At 41.2% G+C, this 26,664-nt stretch overlaps 1 protein-coding gene across 1 annotated transcript in view; it reads right to left on the bottom strand.

Annotated features, from left to right (window-relative positions):
- TNIP3 (TNFAIP3 interacting protein 3) overlaps positions 1-26,664 on the bottom strand; it is a 65,818-nt gene that overhangs the window by 30,750 nt on the left and 8,404 nt on the right. The window contains exons 3-7 of the mRNA XM_090034522.1: positions 15,936-16,022; positions 12,039-12,122; positions 11,275-11,340; positions 8,252-8,383; positions 1,770-1,898 (exon numbers count right to left, since the gene is read on the bottom strand). Of these exons, the coding sequence (XP_089890648.1) occupies positions 1,770-1,898; positions 8,252-8,383; positions 11,275-11,340; positions 12,039-12,122; positions 15,936-16,022 (498 nt within the window). The remainder of the gene's footprint in view (positions 1-1,769; positions 1,899-8,251; positions 8,384-11,274; positions 11,341-12,038; positions 12,123-15,935; positions 16,023-26,664) is intronic.

The following is a 26,664-nucleotide window of genomic DNA, read 5'->3' as shown; positions in this document are numbered from 1 at the left end:
AAGAGCAAACAAGTTTAAACTGGCCAGGAATCAATTTATGCTGGAAATCAAAAGAGGGTTTGTAAACATTAGAAGTACAAAGGTTCTAGAACAGTTTCTCTGGAGAAACACTGGAGCACCAACCTAACTGGTTTTTATAAGAAACAGCTTGATAATTTTTTTAATAATATTATCAGAAGTGACTATTTATAATAAGAAGGGACGAGACTCAGTGACGCATAATATCCTCCCAATCTTATGTTTTTTTCTATAGTAGAGAAATGTTTATAGAATGATCCACAGAAAACCAGGGAGAGCATCTTTCTCTGTCTCTTTCTTCCTCTCTGCCCTCACCCCTCCCATTTAGTTAACGGTGTGACAGAGCAATGGTAAGAGCCATTTGGTAAGAGCTGCAGCAGCACAGCTCTTACGACATGGGTACATTTACCCCCTTTCTTCTTAATTCTACCCACAAGATTCCAGGAAAACAGACTAAAATGGAATACCTGAACGTTGTTTTAGACCCGAAACCTTTGGAACTGAAATCATGCAACCTTTTCAAGCAGGTCCTGCCAGTATATATCAAACAGAGCTTGAGACCACAAGTTCAGTTAAATTCTTTTGTAAGAAAACTTGGAAATTTCCTTGCTTTGAATGTTGTACGTCATGGTGTTCTTGCTTGTGCATAAAAAATTACACGGCAGTAACTTTTAAGAGCAGAGCATTTCCTCAGGAAGTTTGTGTGGTTTACCAGGAGATGCAGAATTGTTAGAAAAGACCCACTGCTTTAGACCCAAGCTACAGATTAAACAAAATTATGTTTATTGCTTTGTTCCTTTCTTTAAAAATAGATTGCCTTTTTCTCCTGAATCACTGAATAATCCTAAAAATACAGGTAGTCAAGTAAGTTGGAAGCATGAGAAGCATGTAAAAGAGTTCTTAGTCACTAATGCACCTCATATACAGGCCCATATGTTCAAAAATGGCCTGAAAGCTTTTGAACATAAATTACATACAGAGATACATACAGCTAAGATAATTGGTTTGTGAAATTGTGAAAGTGCTATGAGTGATTTCAGCACTCATAGCACCTTCTACCAGCAAATAAATTGAATTTGAGTGAAAACATCTGTTATATCCATGTGCAAATGTTTGCGACTACAACCTCACATGTGCATATACTGAAACCAGGTTGAAGCCCCCTTTGAAAACCTGGTCTAGGATTTGCATCTTTGCTTTTAATGTGACAAAGGGCCAGACTTTGCTGTGATGGTAAAGGATGAAGATGAGTTATACATCAGAGAGCAGAGACATGAGTCTCATTTGGTTCCTTTGCTATTGTAGTGATATTTGTCTTTTTTTTTTCTTTGTTCAAGCAGAAGGAAATGTCCCCCCACTTGGGCAGAGAATCAACAGCACAGGTGAACTTGTGAGAGAGAGGTCAGAACTGTGGTCTACAAAAATGTATATTCCTCTTCCCAGCACAAATTCCACTGTCTGCCAAAAGTGTTACACTATAAATACAGGTTTAGGTAAGCCCCTTCCTAACCGTATCTTCCTATAGTGAGGCACATGGATTTGTGACTAAAGGGCCCACTGCTAGGGAAACCACAGCAGCACAACAGATGCACATCTTGGATAGTTAAGAAAGCCCTCTCTCTTCAACATTCATGAACTTCCATGCTACATAAGTAGCCAGCTGCAAAAAGCCTTGAAATAATGACAGGCATTGAGGTGCAAAAGCATTTAAAGCAGAAGTTCCTATCAAATGGCCCTCTCTAAGTTCATACCTTATTAAGGCGACTTATTTCACATTCATAGTGCTCTTGTTTTCTAGCCATTGAAGCATTTTTTTCTTTCAGAAGCTTGTTCTCTTCCTTCATTCCATGCAAGGCTTCATTCTGGACTTCTTGCTCTTTCTGGAATGTAAAATATATATAAGTTGATTCAGTGCAGCTGGAAGAATTTTCCAAGAATGATTTTCAGAATCTCTTCCATCTGGCAATCATGTTGCACTGCTGTTCCAGGGAATTATGCCAAAGTGATGGCGAGAAAGAAGCAGGAGAACAAATAGTTAGCAGAACCTTAGACAGTATTTTGAGGCTGTATCCACCAATCACATTATTATTAGATAGAAGTGTAACTTGCCAGACCAAATCCTGGTCCCCTTATGCCCATTTTGTGGTCCCTGGTTGCACAAAAAGAGCCATAAAACCGTGTGGCTAAATAGATGAGGCAGCACAGAGAGGACTACACAACCCCACATTAACCCCTGGTCTAAGTGGCAAATTCACATGATCTCAGCAGCGGTCCAGCAATCATGGTAGTGGAATACTTATGTGAGAGCCACAGCAGATGATAGTTTACGGCAGCCTGGAGGCTTCTCTGAAGGTATTTCTACATAGCACAATGCAGTGCTTAAAGCTAACAAAGCTACCTCAGGTTACTAGAAAAGTATTACCATAGTAGCACAGCACTTCCTCCAGCTAATTAGCTATGCTGAGAAGTGGAGCATATTTGCCCAGGCAAAGCATCGTCATGCTGTATAGTCTCTGGTATCAAAGGTAGCTCATTTAATGCTCCAGTGCATCATGCAGATAGTTGCATTAGGGGTAAGATGAAGTCCCAGCAGGATGCAGGATCAGAGAGCAGCTAAAGTAGTTCACAGACACCTTCCTACACCTTTCCCTCAGCTGTGATGCCTGGAGCTTACCCACATCTATATGCTGATTCAGTACTATTCCCATTAAGGACAGCACTATGTTACTTTATGATGATGTAGGGATTAACAGAACAGGCTTGTTAAACTTACAGTCTGATTCTGATCACACACCAGATATAGGCTGCTATTACAGTACTGCCGTCAATGCAACTACTCCTGATTTACAAACGGATGAAGCAGAGATCAGAAATAGACTCCCAGTGTGACTAGTATTGCACAAGTTCTTGACCAACTGCTCTCATAAAGGTAAGCACGTTCCTTGTTAGGCAACTTTGGAAGATTGGGTTAGATCAAAGTTATTCTGAGTTCTTTTAATTTAATTTTAAAAGCTTGTTTCCTCTTATACAAAACAAGAATTACTGTTAAGACTTTTTCTAATGCAGCTGCCTTGGGCAATAAAGAAACAAATGACAGTGATCCTAAATCTGCTGTGTTTAAACACACAAGGGACTATAAAACCCTGTCTTATGTGGAACAGGTGTGCCTCTGTTCAGTTAGCTACTAGGTAGTTACTACTTAAATGACAGGCAAAAAATCCATGTGCACATCTACTCACTAATAAAGCAATATACATTTACAGGTGATATGGCTTCTCTCAATAGAACCCAAATTACTTCAGATATTTAATTTCTTGAAAACAAACTGAAAAGGATACCAGGGTATCTCCTGATTAATTAGAGATCAGTTTTTGCAAATTACTTTTTAAAAATCCTTAAATCTTCATAAATATTTCGATCTCTTCTTGCTTCGGTACTTGCAGTTCTCTCTAAAGTCTCCCATAACTCCCAATTCTCTAAATCCCAGCATATGCAAAATTCAAGTTTGTAGCTTGGAAAATAGTTGGTTTTGCTACTAGGTGTGTGCAGGTTGTCATGAGTGACAAGTGTGTTAGAAGGATTGCTTATCAATTTCTTTCCCTCTTTCTTTTTTGTTCTGTGATCCATATTTAAGATCATGCCACGAATATTGGGATCCCTTTCAAAGGTGTTAGCTGGGGACAAAAGATCCAATGAAATCTGAACATGGATGACTTGATAGCCTTTCCTAGTTGAATAGTTACAGAAAAAGGTCTCACAGGAAACTGTAGTGAAAATAAATAAAGGGATATGGCCTAAAAAACTGTGAGAACTAGCACGGTGAGTCCAGACTGCTTGTTATTGAGGAAAGTAAAATAAGGGAAACTGAAGATAAGTCTAAACTCATACCAATACCAGTTGGCATCCTTTAAAGGGCTACTCCACCATACCCTATACTCCAATCCCTCCGCAAAAGAAAGAGGAAATACATACAGTCTGATAAAGACGCAGGAACAGCTGCATTTGACGCAGCCTTGTCCCAAGTGTCTGAATGCTAAGGGATGGCTATTCTTGAGTAAGCACATTCTTGAAAGTCTTTAGCTCCTCAGCCAAAAAGAGAGGCTTGCTAATACCAGCAGCACCTGCCACAGAGTATGTTACCCTTCCCAGTGGCTTCACAACTGCTGAGCTAAACCAGTTCAATACAGTTACAGACGAACTGTGTACGTATTAGATAAGAACCGGATAAGTATTTTATGCTACACCTCTACATGTAGGCACGACCTCAGTTGCACAAGCAAGAGATGGATGAGCGGATGAGCCTGCCAACTATTTCATAACAGTCCCAAGCAACTTAATCCAACACATTGGTTACAAGGACACGAACAAAGAATTTATCAGGCAGACTTTTTGTAGGTCTGAGGAACAGCCAGCTATCCAAGTACCAAAAATTATCCTACCCTCAGACAAAGGGCAGCTAAAAATATAGTTCTCTAGAAGTAGGAGATTCTTCTCAGGAATTACTTCAAGGAGGAACCTATTGTAAAATACAGACAAAAAAGGAAATACACCAAGATGTCCAAAATAACAACTACCAGACCAATCTAAACATAAATGGAACTAGCATAGGATAAAGAAACATAACATGAGCTTAAAAGAATACCCATGACTTAGCAAGTCACTTCCGTCAGAAGAAGGGCTTTGACAGGCATCCTAGAGTCAATTTTTTGAGATTATTGAATCTAGGCAATCATGAATGACTGGAAGCTTTCAAAGAAAAGGGAATAGTGTAGAGACTCAGAGCCCTGCACAGTCCTACTTTATCAGTGTACCAGAAGCAAGTCACCTACTACAACCAGTGTCACCCAACACACTCTGATCGCTATGAGACTAATCCTATGAAAACCACCTTGCCCAGACAGTCACCACAAAACTGCAAAAACTGCATATTTTTCAATACTTCTTTGCATGAAGAGATACCTGGTTTAAAAAGGCAACATATTTACATTTCTGACCAATTATGAAAGATCTTGAGAATTCAAGAGCAGCAAAGGTCTAAGAGTTTAATGTCTTAAGGGGCTAATGTAGTATAGTTTTGAACCTTTAGAACTGGATTACCACCTAAGATTTTTTTTTTTATGATAACCTGCAATCTTTCTACTGACATCTAAGCTTTTTTACTTTTTAATCACACATTTTACATAATGCAAATGTAAGCCTGCCCTGGATGCCAATAAGAAGAGGCTGGTTCAGATTTAGGGCTTTAACACCAGCTTTCTAAATCTGGCTCAAGCCCCCACCCAGAAGCCTGGGGAAAAAGAAATTAACTGGATGCAAACAAACTTCCATACACACAAACAATGATCAACTAAAACAGGATTTATTATAGGGGGAAAAGGGATACACACATGACCTTAGAGAAAACCATAACCATTAAATATTAAGTGAACCTCAAACTGTTAATAGTCTAAGGGCCAGGTTGCATAAGACATTAGCACATGTTAAATGCACTTGAAACTCATGTGCCTGCATGTTCAAGCAGGATGACACAGGCTAAGTGCACTTGTGTCATATCAAATTTAAGATTTTCCAGCAAGTGTTTCCAGATTATATTAAGGAACACATGTTGAACTAACATTGGATTGCTCCATAGAAATACTATCATCAGTCGTGATCTCGAGGCAGGGACCCATAATCTGATTGTGGGTCCCAGCCCCAAACCACACAGGAGTCTTAAACTAGCTCCAGCATAGTCCCAGCACTGGAATAAAAAAAATCAGCTAACTGCCAGTCTCAGCCCTTGGGACTGCATCCAAGCTGGTTGCAGACTCCAGTGCAGTCCCAGGGCTGGGACTAACAATCAGCTGATTGTCTGTCCCAGCCCCCACACCATCTAGTCTCAAACCAGCTATCTTGTGGTTCTGGGACCTCAAACAACAATCAGCTGATTGTCAACCCAAAAAGAGGGTTGCAAGAATATATGGAAGGGTCGCAGACAGACTTTAAAAGTGGATCAACAAACTTTAAAAATGGATTCTCCTTTAAAGGAGAAAAAATATGGGAAACTGGTTTTTCCCTTGTGTGCTAGGAGAGTTCCAGCATAGATTCATAGATATTTTGGTCAGAAGGGACCTCAAAAGATCATCAAGATCTCTTTCCTCTGCTGCGCTGCTGAGAAGGTTATCCCCCAGCTGACAGGTGTGCTGGTGGTTCCCTCTCCCTAGGTGCAGCACCTTGCACTTGTCCTTGTTGAACTGCATCCTGTTGTTTTCTGCCCACTTCTCTAACCTGTCCAGGTCAATGTGGATTCAGTTTCTACCAATCAGTGTGTTTGCTTCACCCCATAGTTTGGTGTCATCTGCAAATTTGAACAGAGTGCTTTCCAAGCCATCATCCAGGTCACCGAAAAAGATATTGAACAGCACCGGCCCAAGGACCAAGCCTTGGGGAACCGGACTGCCCACATCTTTCGAGGTCAATACTGACCCATCCACCATGCAAGGGGCTGCGTGAGCTTATGCTTCACACACTGAGCAGCTGAGGCTTGGGTGTGGGGGGCAGCAGGTCAGGAGTGAGGGGCACTGGGTCAGGATTGGATGTTGATGTTTACAATTGGGCCCCTGGTACAAAAAAGGTTGAGAACCACTGGCTAGAAAGACCAGACTGAGACTCTTTGGTGGCTGCTGCACTCCTGCTTAAACACAAGACGGTGCTGCTATGCCTTGTTTGTCCATCAATATTTGCATCCAGCCTTATTTGGAAGGCAGATCTTCAAACAGGCTCACGCTTTCTTAGCTTTTTTTTTTAAAAAAAAAGAGTTTACAGACAAGCATTTATAGTTATTTTTAAAAGGCTACCCATTTATGGACAATTGTCAATGCTGGTTTAGAGCCTTTCTTAGGGGACATACAGTAAAAAAGTAAGGGTCTGTATCATGAGTCAGATGTTGCATTCAACCATAGTCTCTGGTATGCTAGATCTCTACTCTCCACAGGAAGAAAGATCAAACACAGGCGAACATTGAGCAAGGTCCTTAAGCTGATTTTTAACTTTACAAGCATATGAGTAGTCCCATTCTGCTAAAGTAGGGCTTGAGCTAGACGAGAAAAATATCTGCTTGAACACCTCACAGTTCTTCAGCTGATCCACCTCACACAAAGAAAATATGAGTTGGGGGTGGGGGGGAGGAGAGCTCAGTTTATGATACAGCTACTAATGACAAACTTCAGTATCTGAATCCTAGAAATGACCTGTGCCTTATACTGCTTCCAGATTGAGCTCTAGCTTCAGGCCTTGCAAGAAAACCCCAACTTCAAGTCTTAAGATGTGATCCATTCCTATTATAGCGTGCAGTGTATCCACCACTCTGATATAAATTGACATGATCACAGTTGAAAACCATATATTCTTTTTTTTGCAGGATCAGGCTCCAATGTTACTAAGATAAAGAAGAACTTTATACATGCTTTGATATGTACTTAAAACATGCATTCTGATAATACAAGGCAGTAAAAATCATTGTGTATTTGCATTTAAACATCTACATATACAGCTGAAAGTATTATTGGTCACTCAAATTCCTGCAGTATTTACAGAAAACTCACTTTAAAACTGAGCAAGCTGGAAGGGGACAGGTATAGAACTAATTCTGATCTGTATTCTTATCTTATTACTTAGGTGAGCTTTTGAGACCTGTTGTTTCTATAGGTTTAGTTCTCATTTGCTTCTCTCTCCTAGCACTGCCCCCTTCCCCACTCTGCCCCTCATCTATCTCTCTATCCCATCTCCCTTGTCTTTTGTATTCTAATTTATCTCTCCTTATACTCTGCTTTCTGAACATCCTTTCACAGCATCTGATGAAGTGAGCTTGGGTTCATGAAAGCTTGTGCTCTCTCCCTCTCTATGTATAAATATCTTAGTTTGCTTCCTGACTAACTTCAGACTAACATGGACCTACTATGAAAGCACTGTTTAAATTTCCCATGCTCACCCTTCCTCTCCACCAATATTCTATTCATTTAGTCTTCCGTCTACTTGTAGGGTGACACAGAAGTTATTTCCTCCCGTCGAGAATCTCTGATCTGAAGCCTCATCCACCCCCTCACTTCAGCAACATAATGCCTGAGAGCAAGTCCAACGTGCTAGTCTCCTCTTGCTGGTGAGTAACCCATCTCTTACTAGGAAATAAAATGCACGTAGCACCTTGGAAGCAAACAGTTCAGTAGAAAAGGGTAATGTAGGGGAATCCTCCTACCACTTCCTGAAGGAACACATCTCTGGCCAGGCCTCTCAGCCCTTCACATTCTTGCTGATTTTGGTGCTGCTCTTCCTCCAACTCACGCACTCTCTTCTGGGATGCATCCAGTTTTGCTTTCACTTCTGCAAGCTGCAAAGCAAGCATACACACTCACAGGCTGATTCAAGCCTAAAACGCTGAGTGATGCAGCATCCTTAAAGCTCCTTCAAAATCTTTGTTCTCAGTATGTTACTCTTAGGCAGAGAAAGAGCAGGATTCGGTTAGGAGTGAATATTTTTCCCTTCCTTTTCCAAACCAGGCTTTCTCCATAAGATTATGGGGCCAAATTCTTAGCTGGTACAAATCCAGTTAGCTCCATTATTGATGATGCTGCCAATCCATATAAGCTGAAGATCTGCATTTCTTTATGAATTTAATGCTCTTTTCATCCCACTGTGAGCTCCCTCTGCAATGATGTCACCCAATCAGAAGAGCAAAATTATTGATCATGCAACAACCAAGTCAATTTGGTTTCTCTTTCTCCCTTTCACTCTAGCACTTTGGCTAGGGACAGACATTACACATAAATCTGTTTAAGTGATCAGAAACTGGTTTAAACCTGTAACAGAACAGAAGTTCAGTGAACATAAACCAGTTTGAAAATGGCTAAAACCAGTTTGAGATAAACCTGGTTGAATGTAGTATCAGACTTAACTGATTTGGCTCAAACTGGTTTATGCAATGTCTGTCCCAGACCCCTTGCTGATTTAAGATAAACCAGACACCCCAGCATGCCGGCTTGCTCTCTGGGCTGGGTGGGGTTCTCTGCTCCACAGCAGAGCTGGCCCCTCCCCTTTGCTCCCTGGCTGCAGCTCTGCACAGACTGCAGGCATCTACCTGGCTCCCCCCTCACAACTCCCTGCTAAGCAGGGATTCCACCATCCCCTCTGCCTTACACAGCATTAGCTAGCAGACTACATGCTGGCTATGGTCCGTGCTGTGGCAGACAGGACAAAGGGAGAATCAACAGGTAGCTGGTAATGTCCCTTTGTTGTTTCCTTAATGAGATGATAAACACTGAGTTAGGGGTGATAAACACTGTTATCAATTCCCTACTGGGCTGGTCAGAAGTGGGGGGAACCCCTCTCTAATCAAAGAATACTGCCAGGGCCTCAGTTCAGCACTGTTCAAGGGAAGGGCACTCCAGCACCCTTCCACTCCCTGGCTTCTAGCCTGAGCCACTGCAGGCATGTGCTGGCATTTCTGGGATGTCTGTCCAGTTACAAAGCGGATTTAGCCTAGCCAGGTTAGAGTAACCTGCAAAGACTGAGTCAATTCAGGCTCAGGCTTTTTGAATGTCTGTCTGTACAAACATTTTGAATGTTTGTAAGCACTTGGTGGAGAGGTGGGAAGGGGAACACACTGTTACAAGAGCTGGTTGGAAAATTTCAGAGACAAAGGGCCTTTTTACACGGTAATTTTGGGTGGCTCCTGGAGCTCTTAACACCTGGTCCGTCCATTATTAACACCTGAAACCAATTTTAAAACACTTGGTTAAGCAGCTGAGAGGTGCCCCAGTTCAGGGCAGGATTATCTCTCATCTTATATTACCTATCTTATCTCACTCTAAGATGTAGCCACTCTAGGCTACTCTTAATGTTAATACCCCACCTGCCTCCCCCTCCTATGCTGGCCTGTATTGGGCCGCTACCTTCCCCTAGCCTCCGCAGTACCTCAGATCCCTGATTGATGTCTCCTCCCCTCCTACATACTTGTAGCTGCCCACTCTGTCTGTCTTGGGGGAGCAAGCAGCAAAGAGTTAACCTGCCTACCTGGCTGCCACTGCTGCATTCTGGGTGGGCTCCGCCCAGAGAAGAGCAGGAGTCTGGCAAAAATAAGTGGAGGTGCTCATTCTCTTATAAAGCAGTAAAAGCATGCTTGCATTGCTTTATAAGATTATTTGATCACTTGTTACTTAAAAGAAAAAGAAAAAACAAGGTACAGGCCACCATTTTTATAAGCCAATTAATTACAGTGTTTTCAAAGAAACGGCCATGGAACATATCAACAGGTGGGGAAAAAGAAACCTGATACTTTGATGCAAACACGGGAAAGGGAACAAAAATATGTATTTAAAATAAAAAAGTACAGAAGTCTTTCTGAGGGGTAACAGTAGGGTAGGGATTGGCAATATTTTTGGGCAGCATGCCAAAAACACCCACAACCTCGACTGTAAGATATTGCCATGTTGAGGCAGATGGCAGGGAAGCTGTGAGGGAGCCAATCCTTGTTGTGACAGAGTAGTCCTGGCCCCTTCCATGCTGTCCACCACAAGGCATGCATGCAATGAAAAATGCCTTCACATGCCGCACTCTGTATTGGGGGTTGGGAGTGAGGGGCAATAGCAGGGCTGAAGTGGGGAGGGAGCTGTGGGGAGGGAGTGAGGGGCAGGGGCATGGCATGGGCATATCGCTGTCCCCCACAATCATATTCTTCCTGCCCCTGACAGGTGTCCTCATTTTTGAAACTGGAAATATGGTGGTAACCCTACGTAACAGAGACCAGAGATAGAGCTTCAGATAAGATCCCCTTCACACTCTAAGGGGCCTCAATCTAGTGATTCATAAACCAATTTGGAAAGTAGCACTGAGAATGGGGTGAGGGTCACTGGATCTGTCATGCATATTTAGTGTCTTTGGCACATACCACACACCTGTAAAGGAAACCTGACTTGACATGTTTTATGAACTTGTGGAGGGCATGAGGATGCCATTTTGATCAAGGAGACCTATTTATCTAACCACTATGAATCTCATCTCCAGTAAACAACTGCTAGAAAAATCATAATCTCATTAATTTATATTTTATATGGAAACATTTTAATTTTTCCTTTCTGTGGGAGTGAAAGTATAATGTGAATGTTTTTATACTGTTTAAAAAAAAAAAATCACCATAGCTATGGTCTGCCTTGTATTTAAAGATGGAGCCACTGTCAGCTGATAACACTTTCTGACCTACACAGAAACAGTCAAAATTGTTACCTTTCTTTCATATTGTTTTTTCATACTCCTGAATTGTTGATCCCATTGTTTGTTCACCTCCAGTAGCTGTAATTAGCAATCAGTGATCCTCAGTCAACAAAATTTACTTACAATGCATTTTTAGATAAAAACAAACTACCTAGCCAAGTTGTTCAACATCACCTCATTAACTTGCGTTGGGGAAATGAAAGTTCAAAGGTTGCAAACTTTTGTGGCATATCTGCCAATTCTTTGCTATTTTTCACCCATAGTGCAGTCAAGGTGCAGTGAATCTGGGTTCACGAAGTGATATTTGCATCATACAGACGCATGGCAAACAGCAGGTCATTCATGGTTAATAATGCAAATGCCAACCTACCACTCCCATGCAGATTCTTATTAAAGCCATCCCACGCTTTTCCTTATCTACAGTTCAATTAAGTCAAATAAGCATGTTAATAACATCTGTGCACCTTTAAACTAGATGTTTTTATGTAGCCAAATTATACAGAAGTACTTTTGATGGTTCATGTAAGTAAGGCAAGCAAGAATTGGGTCTCATTATACACATAAACAGCATATAAAAATTTAGCAGTAGGATTAATGCTGGCATATTTTTATGGTACATATGTAAAAAAAAAGTTCCCATTTCTTTCTAGTTAGCTTCACAGTAAGCCATTTGTTTCAGTTCAGCTACAATCTGTGTCAATCTAATAGGTTATATTATAATATATTATAAGTATTATAAGTAATTTTTAGAATTTTAAAGGGAGACTTAAAATTACCTCTTGTCTCTGTCTTTCCAATGAAATGATCTGTTGTTCAAGAGTATCTGTGGATGTGCTCTTCTTTTTTGTTAGCAATAAACACTTCAAATAAGGAGAGAGAAAAGGACATTTAAAAATAAGTCCTCCCAAATTATGCTAATTTACATCTACCGTACAGTCTGCTTACACTCTGCTGTAAAGCTGGAAAAGGATATCACCTTTGTACCACCATAAAATGTTTAATGGCAACACATAGTGAAAGCAAATAGACATCCATGCCCTTTATCATGTCACAAATGCCTTCATTTTTTGCCACAACAAAAAAAAGACAGCAATAGTTTGTGCCATGTTTTCACAATGGATGTCTATTTGCTTTATGGCAGCAGTGGTTGGACAGCCTGAATCTGTCTGCGCTCTGCAGGTACCCTGGGCAGGCCCCGGCTGCATACTCTTCAAGCCACAGGACTGCCTGCCTGGCTTACCCTCTTCCATAGATGTGCTCCCAGAATCTCCAGGGTGCCTCTTGATAAGTTGGGAACCCCAGCTTTCCCACTTACAGAGAGGAGTCCCAGAGATTCCCAGGAGTGTGTCCCAGTTCATGGGGAACAGGACAATGGACAACGAGTATTTCACCCAATGAAGTGGATCAGATGATCCACTTAATTAGGCAATGTCTAGTTATATCTTAAAGCAGCTATAGTGTAAATGTATGTTAGGGCCCACTGAAATCTGGGATACCTGCTTATACCAGATAAGGTTGCAACTTACTGAGCACATCTACATATTCAACTAATGTGACCAAATAAACTCCAGTGCAATTTGAGTCAGAGTGAACTAATCTGTCTTTACAGCAGAGTATAAGCAGAGTGGTAGATGTAATTTTTCTATTGCTAATCAACATCACTGTCTACACATGTATTTAAGCGCAGTAATTCACTCCGCTGTTAGAAAGTACTTGTGTCTGCTGGGACTGTCCGATAGCACTGTCAATTAGTCTACACCGGCCCAATTGCCACGCACATGTAGACGGTGATGCTTTACTGTGCAGTAAATTAGTCTACTACTCAGAAAAGCACACATGTAGACATGCCCATTGTGAAATTTGACTGCATTACAGATTAAATATTTAGATAGCAGTTTACATAAAGAATACTTTCTTTTTACTAGTTAAGTTGATATTCTATTTTTTTAATCTTACAAGTATGTTTTGCCTCTTAAAACAATAGGATTTGGATTCTAGGCTGCAAACCACTCTAGGCACAGTAATAAGCATGAAACATCCCAATCATTAATGATCACTAGTATGACAGTATAGTTAGCACCTGGATGATGCCTGGCAATAAGTGTTTGCGGGACTAGACAAATAATAATGGTCTGGCACAATGGGTTTAAAAAGGTACTGCAGAAAAGAACAGCAAGTTATTTATATCCATTATGGTATTAGGTTAATCTGTCATTATTCAAATATTTTTAAGGTGGATTTTTCTTCAGAAGAAGTTTCAACTAAATCTTCATTTTTATATTGCTAACCAAACAACAGTCATTTCCAAAAAAAAAAGCTATCAGAGATTCTCCTGATAAACTATGATGTACACTGGATACTAGGGCCCGTTCCACTTTGACTTCTGTTTCGATGTTTCAGTGGAACAGTATTTAATTTTGAGTTTCATTTCATTTTGAAAGCACTGCTCCATTTCATTTCATCGAAACTGTTTTGCTGTTTCGATGTTGTCTTGTTGTTTTGCCCATAGGCTGTTCTGCACCCAGCACCGGGAAGATCAGTGCTGCCACTGGCCCCAACTGGCAGCACCAGCCTCCTGTCATTCAGCATGCAGATCAGGGACCTGCACCCGTGGGAGGAGTCCGGCACAGCCCCGCAGCCCTCCTGGGGGTGTGGGCAGGCCCCCAATCTGCCTGCCAGATGACAGGAACCTGCTGCTGCCAGCTGGGACTGGCAATTAAGCCATGTAAGCCTGGCTTCAAAACTCAAAAAGTTTCAACACTTCCAAAACATTTTGAGTGCCCTTGTTTCATTTCAAAGTGTTTTGAAGGCTTTAATTTCATTTCGATTTCACTGTTTCGAGCTCAAAACGCATTGTAACAGCTTCAGAATGAAGCACCAGGAGAAATCTCACACAACCATACTAGATACATTGGATAAGAGAACTGTAATTGAAACGTGTATCATATGCCATCTGGCACACGGCATGTTACCCCAGGTGGGGTAGGGGAGGTGGGGGGGAGCCTTATCTGGGGTCTTGCGGGGCTCCTGGGACTGCAGCAATGGCAGTCCTACTGCATGGATCCTGGCCAGCATCCAATGTGTGGCTCTGGCCAGTCAGGCTCTGGTTTTGAGCAGCGTGCGCTACCTCCGTGTGCGCTGCTTTGCTCAGCTTTTTTTTGATGCAGGTATTTTTGATCCATGGATATTCAGGTGTCCAAAAAACCCATGCTGCTTCCTAGCAGTGTGGAGAACAGCTGAATGTGTGGCATGTAGTGCCACAGATGAGTCTGCAGTGCCATATACTGCACAGACATGCTTTTCTGGACACGGCTTTAAATAACCTAGTTAGAAAACCCAAGGACATTTTCAGTCAGTACTGTGAGAAGCTGTAAAACTGAAGTACTTAAGTTCTTGAATCTTCAGAGTCCAATTTCTCTCTTCAGTTTAGTGAATTCAGTCAGCCACCAACCAAAAACTTCTCAAAAGTAAACTACTTGTTCCTTTTAGTAATATTTACATGTTAGCATTGTATTTGGTGCTGCCAAAAAATTGTTCAGCAAAAACCCCCGGTAATATATTATGGCTCTCTCACTATCTTTGTGCATGAAAACAATTCCATTTGGGTGCATGGGTGTTTCCTTTGTTTATAAATCACTCTTATTTTTCTGCTCTCCAGAGTTATGTATGATAGTTGCTATACCTATCAGGAAGAGTACATTACAGTAATCATGCAATATTTTCAAGGTATGTTTGGCTTTATAAGCAAATAATGAAAAACAATGAGACTAAATCTACTCTAATTGACACCAGTGGAGTCTGAAGTACTTTATCTGAAAAAGCTGGATTTACTTTAAAATTACATTTATGAATCGGGCAATGGGATTTGCCTTTCATTCTTTTGCAATTGCATTTCTTCTGGAAATAATAGACTATTCAAGTTTATCTGGTTAACAACAACAGCCTCACAGGTTCATTCTCACACTTGTGAAAGAAAAACAAAAAGATCAAGCTTACAGCACAATAAGGGCATTCCTGAAAATATAATAATTCTGTAAAATATATATTATGTGAGCACTAACATTTGCAACATAAGTAGGAGTAGTTTAATAGTTCACTGTATTAGCTTAAATCTAGAAGCATCCTATACTCATGCCAATTTTACACTACTGTTGCTCTTGAGGTGCCAAAGCGCTCAGATGCTAATACAACACAGGGCTTAGTAACCTTCCTGCCTAACTTTAAGGATTTGGGATCCCACACTGAGATCATGGAACTATCATTATGTTTCAGTGTTCTCAGGATCTGAGCCTTCAACATCTGAGTGTGACTATTCCCATCTATGTGTTATAAGCTTACCACTATATAGTACAGAAGCTGCTTACGGTTCATTTTCTTAAGATTCACTTAAAAAAAAAAAATATGTATATATATATATCAGTAAAACACACTATTTATCTAAAATGATGTATAATATTACCCTATAGATTAAAACCTTCAGACAAAACTATTTTAATATCTGTGTATGACTGCAATGGTTCATCGACAAAATGATATACTTTAATCTCTTATTGTAAGCTGCCCCGAGCCTTTTGTTGGGAAAAGAAGCATATAAATCAAGTAAATAAATGTCAACTAGTTTAAATATTTCCATTAAACAACATATCACTGGTACTGGTTCCCATTAGACTTACCCTGGACTGCTGTGCCGAACTTTCCATGCTGCTTATGCTCGTCTCTGCCCATAAAAGAGGACCTCTGACATCAGTTTTGCTGCAAGTCTTGAAATCAAGACAAGGAAATAAATTGTATACCTCTATCCAACAAATGGGGGCGGAAATTCATTAACTTTCATTCATTATCCACCCAGAAGAACCTCACACCTCTGTGGCAGAGCAATATAGAATAAGAGATAGGTGACAGAACTCTGATTTTAACATTTTCCCCCTTCAAAACAGGGGCTTCCCAGAATGTCTAAAGCACGTTGTCTGTGACTAATACATGAAGCAGTACAGTTTTATATATATGTAAATTGCAATTCCCTCTGTTACTGGCTAAGCTACCAGAGGAAGTTGCACAGATGAGGAAAGGAAGAGTATTTTTTTTCACAAAATAGCACCAGGGACTGGGCATTCTTTTCCTAGGAACAAATGTATCAGTTTCTAGTCGGAACCAAGCCCTTTTCCTTGCCTGAGTATAAAATTTTCTGACATGACATAAAGACTTACTGTATTTGCTTATGTCAGAAAAAAATTGTGAGTCATGCTTAATGACAAGTACCAACCATGCTTGTAAAAAAAATAAAACACAATGGGAAGGAAACTCCTATACAAAAAGCAGTATATACAATGAAACATGCATTGTGATTAACTGTTTTAAGCTTGGTAAGCCAAGCTTGCTTTTCTTGAAATATAGTCCTACACCAGGGAAGAACTAAAGAACAAAAAGGCGGATTTTCTTCTTGCCTTTTTCCTTACTTCCAAGTTTTCGGGACTTGTTTGGATATCTAAATGTGAATATGCACAAGTTTGTACATACTGGCCTCAACCTCTATGCCATAGTTTCTTTCCCATCTGAAAAGGGGATAACAATACTTAAGTACCCTCAGATATGAGCTAAATGTTTCTCTGGGGATTTCACATCCTAGAATGGAATGGTGTGTACAGAAGCTGCTTTTTTGCCATTTAAAGCTCTTTATTTATTGCCATGATTTAACAGAAGTGTACAGCTTTACAGCACTTTAAAATGGGTACTTTAAAAATGCACCCTTGTTAAATGGGGTATTACATTTGAAACGGTGTATTTGATAATACTTTTGCAGCCTACAGTGCTTTAAATAACTTCTGCACACTGATCAAAGTTCTGACTGGGGAGAAGCCCCAGGAGGCTGTAAAGCCTCCTAGCCTGGAAAGTCCAGGGAGACTCAGAAGACTGCCCCTGCTCCCTCCCACCCGAAACACTGCACATCTGCCATGTTTAAGAGCACTGTCATTTTATAGTACTATAAAAAGTTCTCTAAATTACAGAATTGTAAGATGTGCACGGAGCACCAGGGAAATGCAAAATATGACTATTAAAATCTTCACATTCAGAATAATGGTGGATTGAAAAGAAAATGTTAAAGGACTTATATACTTGAGATGTGGGAAGATATCCAAATTTCTCACAAGGAATCAATGAAAAGTTATAATATAAAATTTTATTGAAAAGAACATAACTACTTGTCCAAAACCTGTAAATTTAATCAGAAAAGAAATACGTCTAAAATGATTTGTTGCAACACTGACTTGAGATGTCTGCTTGGTAAATTATAAGTAAACAATTTCTGTATTATAGAAGCTCAATCTCCACTTGGCTGAAATGGAGCTTCCACAAAAAGCAAATGCACTTTATGTACACTTTTCTCCCTTCATTTGTGTGTGTGCATGGAGGGAATAGGAGATGCTCTGTTTACTAGGGCATGCCGTGGAGTAACTAGGAACAATGGCCACAAACCGACAAAGAGCAGATTTAGGTTGGACATTAGAAAGAGCTTCTTCACAGTCAGGGTTGCCAGAATCTGGAATGGGCTTCCAATGGAGGTGATACTCTCCGCTACTCTGGGGGTCTTGAAGAGGAAACTGGACAAGCACCTAGCTGACCACAGCACTCTTGGCTGTCTGGGGCAGGGGGGTCAGACTCAATGACCTACTGAGGTCCCTTCCAACCCTAACATCTATAAATCTATGAAATTTATTTTTAAGATTCAGGCTCATAGTTACAGAGAGATGCTGTATTGGTGAAAATTTTAAAATAGTCTCAGCAGTACATTTTTATCATGGGGTCTTGGATAGATGATCACCGACACACTAGATCCAGAAAATACAGAATGACAGGCATCATGTAAATTGTTGCGTTTCCTTAACTTTTTGCCCAAGTAGTAATTCTTAGAATTGCAATTACAGGGTGCCGATGGACATGCAGCTCCCTGCTGTAACTCATGGCGCTTTGCAGGAAGCAAATCTGCTGATCAGCTGGAAGGCAAGAACTGCGGTTTTAAATGAGTTGTCCAGGTCCAGGAATGTGCTGCAAATGGCAACCTACTGTCTGAGAAGCCACCCGTGCCACAATGGAGCTGAAAGAGTCACAGTGCCAGAAGAGGGAGTTTATACATAATGTCAAAGACTGCTTGGGATCCAGCTATGACACCCCCGCATGGTGACTGTTCTTGTCCTGAGCCAGAGTGGTGTGGCAGGCTGCCACCCACCACCACCCACCATGGAGAGCCCCAGTCCAGGGACTCCTCCCTGGGATGGCATGCTCAAGAGTCCCATGACAGGTTTACCTGGATGGTGGCCGTGGGACAATGTTCCACACTGCACATTGATTGGGAGATGCTAAGGTGTGGGGGAGCCCCAGAACAGGAGATATGGTGGGTGACAGCCATTGACCTGGCCCAAGGAGCCAGGAAGGTGTCCAGTGGGGGTGCACTCTGGGGAGCAGCATTGGGGAAGGGGAGGGGGTCCAGGCTGCCCAAGACCCAATGTTGGGGCCAGCACTGACTACACCCACCTTCCAGAGCTATCTCACTATCCCCAGGTGCTGGTGGTCACCAGCATAGGTGCAGGGCCTCAAAGAGGCTCCAGGCCAGTCCTGGAAGGGGGGTGGAAGTGTTCAGATTGGAGGGGGGCAGCCCCAGTGGAGGTCACTCTGGGCACAGGCTCCACTGCAGCAAGGTGGCACAGCGTCTGTGAAAATAAGCAGCCCCTTGGGCTTGGGTCAAAGGTCCAGAATGGGCTACAACTTTTTTCTTTATTATGAGGACAAAAAGTTTGCCAGCCACAACATTTAATTAAACCAAGGGATGGCAGTTTCAGAATGCAGCATTCCCTCTACTACCCCAAGGTTTGGTGGTTTGTTAAGCTGAGCCCGTATGGCTGCCCAACTCCCGTCTCCCCCCTTAGTTGCCTGGTGCAGCCAGAGATGGAGAGACAGGAATCACAAACAGTAGGTTACCATTTTGGACCAAATCCTGTCTCCTCTTAGTTGTATTAGCCCCTCCAAACAAAGCAAGCAGGATTAGGCCCTGCACTGAGGATAGGCATAATGTCACAGATATGGTGGGGGTGGGAGAAAGTTGGTAAAAAAGTCAGGCTAAAAATTTCACATTTTCACAGAAACATCACAAGAAATTGCAGTACACATAAGTATTACTGATCTGTCCAAACACTGTACACCATTTTGGAATTGTTAAGGCATGTCCCACATAGACACATGTGCAAGCACATACAAGCACACACACATGCAATCAGCAGATATAATCTACTTAGTTTCCAAGAAGAGATTACACAGAAACCTCTTTGTTTGTCACACTGTTATCAACCCAATCCACATACAGCAGCAGTTTAGTAATGAAACCACTTGCCTGTCATGACTGATAACAGTAGGTCACCTGAAAATCTGACAAGGTTAATATATTATTAAATAACAAAATATTCTGAAAGTATGAAAAGGGGAAAAATGCATGCCCTTACTACCTAATAAGAGTCTTCTGCTTATGGGAAACTCATCCCTCAGACAGAGGAATAGGCAGCAGCCAACTTGTGAAAACGTTACAGAGCTGTAAAAGCCAACAATTTAATTGCGAAATTCCTGTTCTGTGGAAAGAAGAAACACCACAGCAGCCTGTAAGGGAAGCAGGCAGAACAGTGTAATATATTCATTGTACAAGCATGAAAACCTCCAACTTTGCAATTGATTGGTATTTTTTTATCAAAGGACCTCAAAGTGCTTTACAAAAGTGGGTAATATCCTCATTTTACACATAGGGAAACAGTGATTGATTGCCTACAGTCACACAATGAGTCAGGGACAGGTCAGGGTGTAAACCACATATCTCGTATGCTCATGATTTACCCATCTTTCTGTCTGAGATGGCATTCATCCTCAGGACATAAAAAAAGGTAACGGTGGCATTGCGCTGGCTGCCTGTGGAGAGTAGAAAAAAATATTTTTTCCAACTAAAAATTGTCGAATTATTCAAGGCAAGAAACAGATCACTTGAAGGAGAGGTGATATCCCCAGACAAATCATTCTTTTTATAATCTCCCAGTGCATCATGTCAAATCTGTTACACTCTTGCATACTCTTGTAGGCTCATGGAAACAAGCTCTGCCTTTATCTGTGTTATACATATGCTGAACTCATGAACTGATGATAAACATGCTGCATGCTGATAAGGCAGCAACTAAATGATTCCCAATTCAAAGTGCATGCCTGTTTCTCAAATTATTGTTTTGTTAGAACAAGGATGAACATATTGGAGTTTGCATCAATTAGGTCACAAAAATTCCTTAAAAGCTGGGCAAACAGTAATATACTGGCTAAACTCAGCTCATAACAACTTAATGAACATTTCCCATTTTAAGGCTTGATGAGACTGCTGGAATCTACTGACAGGATGAGGGTTCATCCACCAGTGGGGGCCTATGGCAACATTAGATCCTAACTGATCCTACCTCTCTCCACCAACTCATCTGCTAGAACTGGCCAAAATCTTTCAAATTTCATTATTTTAATTAAACAGTTTTTGGTGAAAATTATGCATATCAACCAAAAGAAAAAAGGTTTTGCTGAAACCTTTTTTGTGGGTTTTGACTTGCTACAGATTTAGCCCTAGTTTCCAGATTTGATGAAAAGGTAAACAATTTTTTTAAAGTGTGTGTGTTAAATCAGTGCTATCTTCTGCCAGTACCTGAGCTATGCGTCAGGCTGGGTATCATTAGAAGTGGTGACACAATATACCAAATAAAGTAAGGTATTGAGAAATTCATAAATTCCAGGGCAGAAGTCATATAAAAAACCTATCTTAGTCAGAAGAGACCAATCCAGAACTCCAAGGTGGCTGAGAAAGAATATTTTAAAGATCTCATTTAGAAAAATTGCCCAATCCCTCAAAAGTCTGAAATTCCATAATCAGGTAAGGGCTGACACTTTAGTTCTTCAAGGTTCTTTAAATCCCCAAACCAAGGTAAAGTAAGTGGTCCCATCTGTCTACAGATAGAATGGGAAGGTAAGGTCTGTTGCTGTTCTGCAATGGGACAAGCAGATGATCCCAAAGAGGAGTCTTCTTAAAAAGGGCTAAGGAGCAGCATGAGGAAGGTGAGACTCATATTAGAGAACAAAAGGAGAGAGAGTCTGCGCTTCCTCTGCCTTACCATTAATAGTCTCATTCTAAAGGTTATATCTATATCCATATGATTTGAGAGCTTACATTTATCATTAAAACAATGAAATAGAAAGGTTCCACAAACCAGTGTTTCTGTACATGTGTATATATTTATTACTCATCAAGTTCACTGACCAACATTAATATTAGTTTTTAAATATTTTCTTCCTCTATTTTGTTCAAGTATTCAGCAAACTCAGCTAACAACAAAATGACCGTCAAAGAGGTTACCAAGACTCAGAATTCAGAAACCCCATGCACACAGGACAGACATCACTAAGACTTCCTTTCACTTTCTTGATCTGAAACATCGCTCTCTCCCACAGGGATTTTAACCAAGATATGACAACATACTAACCATGTCAGGCACCGTTCCCCCCCTTGCTTCAAGAGTCTGTGGTTAGTTCTAATGTAGCCTCAGAACAGTGGGTGGACCAAGCAAACTTTCTTCAGTGAATTCTGCTGTCCTTACACTTCAGCTTATTTTCTTGTAGGAGAAACAAAAATAAATCCTAAGGGCTCCTATACACATGCAGGGAGCCTGCTCCAACGTGCTGGAAATCCAGACTTGATTAATCGAGTCTGCTGGAGCATGGAAATTAACACACTCCAGCAGACTCACGTGTATCAGCATCCCCGCACTGAAAACTGGCAGTGGGGCACTTTGAACTCAAGCTTTTTCTTTTTGTAAAGGTAGCAAAAACAATGCTAATCTGCTCAGTAAAAATTGTAGTTGCAATCTAACAACTTGCTTGTGACCTCACCTCTGTTTATTTTATTCCTATTCCTTAAATGGACAGTTATCTTCAATAGGGTACTCTGAGAAGATACTCCACAATATTGCATGGTGCAGATTTGATGACCTAATAGGACTTCTTCATTTTTTACTTCTCCAATTTTCATGACCATATAAAGCCACATCAAAATCTGCAGGAAACTCATGTTACTTTTTATATTCTAAAGTAAACAGATGGATGGAGTTCCCAATGACACTTATGCTCTTCACAGGTTTTAGGACAAAAGCTCAGGTTTTTCTCCTTTAATGTAACTGAACTTTTTATCATTTCATTTCTATTACACCTCTTCCCTTCCCGCCATGTCTTTTCAGACTTTCTCCTTCTGCATATATTCATTCTCTCTCCCCCAACAAGAACAGCAAGCCCTGCTGTTGGATTCTGACATACAATGGTGGCAGTCAACTTACATCAATATAATTTTGTTTTTCTGTTTGTTTGAAAACAGTCTGGAAAGCAATGGGAAACTGAACTGAGAAACTGTGTGGCCTCAGTGGATTATGTGGAATTAACATAAAGACTTCCCCCTTCAGTTAGCTATTGCAAAACTAATAACCAAGAATTTTTATTCCCCTTTTCAGATAACTGAAAGTGGTTTCATATTTCTTGCTAACCTGAGTTTCACCTTCAGGTTATCTTTTTTTTCTATTTACATGTATGTATCATATGTTGTCTTATCTACACAAATCATTTTGTTCCACTGTAACTTTAATATTCATTTAAAGGATACCCTTTTGAAACCTAACTGATCAAACTATGAAAAAAGACACAATGGGCCTATCTACATGAGACTACTGTGCTCATTACTGCACATTTATTTAGTACTTGTATTAGCAAGTTCTAAATAAATGTGCAGTAATTGGAGTTACCACATAGCAGTGCCACCAAATGTCTTTTAAGTGATTAGCACTGTCCATGGTGTGACACACTACTGTGCGATGTTATTCAGCTACTACTCAGTATAGTGTGTAGATACTCACAGTAAGGATCAATCCTGCACCACAGAGATGCATTCGTTGACTCTATATAGCACTCATTCTCTAATGTCTGTGTCACGGGGCAGGGTGCACGAGCAGCCATTATCCCTTTAGCACCCCTGCCGTGCCAAGTAGGGTGACTCAGCACCCTCTGTCTTGCCCGCCACGTCTTGATCTTAAATAGTTCTAAGGGAGGCTGCCTTATTGTCCCCTTGGACACAGTGCCCAAGTATATCCCATCCCCTATCCTGGGTGTACCAACCTGGTGCACCTCAGCCTTCTGGGCTATGCGTGCCTCCAACCTCCCCTTTAGCACACCCCAAGCCTCGCAGCTGTACTGGACATTCTTGTGTCGTATGCTCGCCCCTTCCTGGGGTCTCTCAATACGTGCACTCCCTCTCTCTGGGGTCCCTCCATATGTGCGCCCGATATACTCACCCCTCACAGGCTTCTGTTCACCTTCTCGCCCTTTTCCGGGCTTCTAGTCGCGCATTCGGTCCTCTCCAGCCTCTAATCGCACACTCAGCTCTGTCAAGCCTCGCCCTCCCTGGGGCCTGTGCTCGCGCTTCTTGCGCTCCTCGCCCTCCCTGGGGCCTGTGCTCGCGCTTCTCGCACTCCTCGCCCTCCCTGGGGCCTGTGCTCGCGCTTCTCGCGCTCCTCGCCCTCCCTGGGGCCTGTGCTCGCGCTTCTCGGGCGCCCACCCGCACTGAGGCCTTCTATGCCCGACTCAGGCTTCCCAAGGTTGGGCTCAGGTGGCCTTAGCTTTACCTGGCCCCCAGACCCAGCTTCTTGGGCCTACACGCACTGGGCAAAATACCGCCCCCCCCCCCCACGGGGCTGGGGTCACGACACCCCACAACGTCACGCCTCTCTCCAGCGCTTACCCGCAGTGCCAGCTCCAGCACCCATCGCTGTGCCCTCCCAGGGCACCCAGGAACCCCCCCACTCCACTGGGGAGCTCCTAATGAGGCCTCCTCCATCCCCTACAGCCTCACCCGGTCCTCCAGTTTTATACAAACATCCCAATACCAAAGCAAAGCTACCAGCCAACCAGCTCTAACTCAAAATAAGCCTACAGGCTATAACATAGGATCCAGGCCCACCTGGCCCCCTTGCAAAAGCGTCTCAGTCAGGGTTCTCTCCACCCTCACCATGGTACGGCCCCTTAGGTGCTCAGGCTGCACCGCTCGTCTCTGCTCTGCTGGGCTCTTCTGCAGAGCCCCTGCACCTCAGGCTGCCAGAAGGGAACTGCTGCTAGGCTGTGGCCTGGGCTGTTTATAAAGGCCTGGCCCTGCCCCTTTCTGGTCATGTGACCAGCCTGGCTGCTCCAGCAACCAACACCTGTGCTATCTTAGGGAGCTTCAACACCCCTTATTCCTAATGTCAGTAGCAGGCACCCTCATGCCCTGCTACAGTCTGATTCACAATTACCATGTATTTTCCTTATTAACAAGTACTGAGATATAACCTGTCATATACCTTTCCTTTCCCTTGCTTCATTATCTATGCCTTGTACATATCTGGACATGTCAAGATTGTACAAAATCATCATTTATGTTTATTATTGCCTACACTACTGTAATTAAGTATAAAGTTTAGCTTAATACAAATCATATTTAAGAAAAATATTTAACAAAGTTGGCCAAGATTTTCAAAACTATCTGGCAAAATCCTTAATGATGTGGTGAAAGACCTTAATTTTTAGAAAGTACTGAGCCCTCACTGTCTGAAAGCTAGGCCTTGCTAAGTATTATAAATAGAGCACTTACAGGTACTTAAAACCATAAGCAACTTTTGAAAATCTTGGCCATTCATTAATTAAGAAATTAAATGAAAGGCCTTTTAAATGTTTGGCTAGATAATAGACAATCTCTTTTTGGTGATAAAGACATCAAGTACAATAAAAAAACCCATAAATTTAAATTTATGACTCCTAATTCATCTTGTGCTTACAGTCAGATTTCTCTTGTAGAATAATAATGTTCAATAGCAGAACTTCATAAATCATATTTACTCTAAGATTGTTTAAATTAAAAAATGGTAGCTTGTGGCTAGTTGTTTGGGGTTTTTTGTACTGTTCCTTCACCAAAATACTTTTAACACTTTTATTTTGAATAAGTATTTTAATATGAATATTTTACTTCTACAGATGTATTGTAACACGTCCTATAGATGTGATATCCATATAAGTAAATGTTTAAAATATTAATAAAATATTAATATGCTGATATGAAAAGACACTATAATTAAAGAATACCAGATACTGCTACCTGGTATTCCAGCTCTGATGTATTACAGTAGGGTCATTCCAGCTGGGGAATAAAATCACTCCTTAAAAAGCAAAGTGTGTGACTGCCTGTCTGCACTTTATCTCTGGCATTCATACTCAACTCACACAGAAAAATACATAAGAAGGGAATCTTCTTTCATAAAAATGTGTGCGTCAAACTCACCTTTTTGATGTCTGTATGAATGTTCATTCAGAAACTTGAAATGCTCTTGTATGTACATGTGATTGGGTAAAAGTATGTTCCTCAGCAGATGGATCATAGGTGTATGGGCACCAAATAAAAGATTTGGTTTCATCAGGGTAGGTGTGGCACAGTGCAAAGGTTCTGCTTCAGGCTTTTCTTCATTCATTTTTCTTTGTTGATTCCAGAGGGATTAATCACACAAATATAGTGGCTCATATATCTAAATGTCTGCAAAGTCTGGCCCTTGGGAGGTAAATACCATGCATAATGATACTATGGAGCAGAAAGGCTGTAAAGCAAAAGTGCCAAATAGAAATATGCAAGAATGAGAAACATTAAGGAGACCTGGAAATTTGGTATATATCACATTGTATTTATTTTGATAAATCAGTGTTTTCTTTTTTATAATATCCAGCGGCAAACTGCTATGATCCATTTGCTCAGGAATATCTTTTTCATCTTGTGAACATAGCTTCTGTAATTTTTTAATCTCTGTTACCAATTATTGATAGCCACCCACCATACTTCTTGATATCTAAGCCAGTCTTCCATTCCTACGTAAATGCAAAAAACTGAATAGTTCAGTATGAGTAATGTTTTGCTGAATATGTAAAAATAGCTGTTTATAATTATAATATAATATGTAAACTTCAGGGAGGGAGAAGATTCTTATGGCAACCGAAGGGGACAAAGTTCAAGTCTGTCTTTTAACTTCCTGTGTCAGCTAGAACAAGTTACCTAGACCAAGTTATCTACAATGTCACCAAGAACAAGTTACAAGGCCCGTCTTCCCTCGTCACTCCCTTCCCCCCACAAGCAATAAGGCATAATGATTTTTCTGTGTATTATAATAAAACTCAATTTCAAAGGTAATGAATAAGGTTTAGGTTATTTTATACTCAAAGTCTACTATGCTATATAAATGCAACAGGCCCTATATCCACGTATGTGTGTGCATGTATTCCATGTTA

Source organism: Crocodylus siamensis, chromosome 2 (genome assembly GCF_052110815.1).
Source record: "Crocodylus siamensis isolate JL-2025a chromosome 2, ASM5211081v1, whole genome shotgun sequence".
Classification (NCBI taxonomy): domain Eukaryota; kingdom Metazoa; phylum Chordata; order Crocodylia; family Crocodylidae; genus Crocodylus; species Crocodylus siamensis.
The sequence above is the reverse complement of the archived record's forward strand: the minus strand, read 5'-3'. Positions and strand labels throughout refer to the sequence as shown.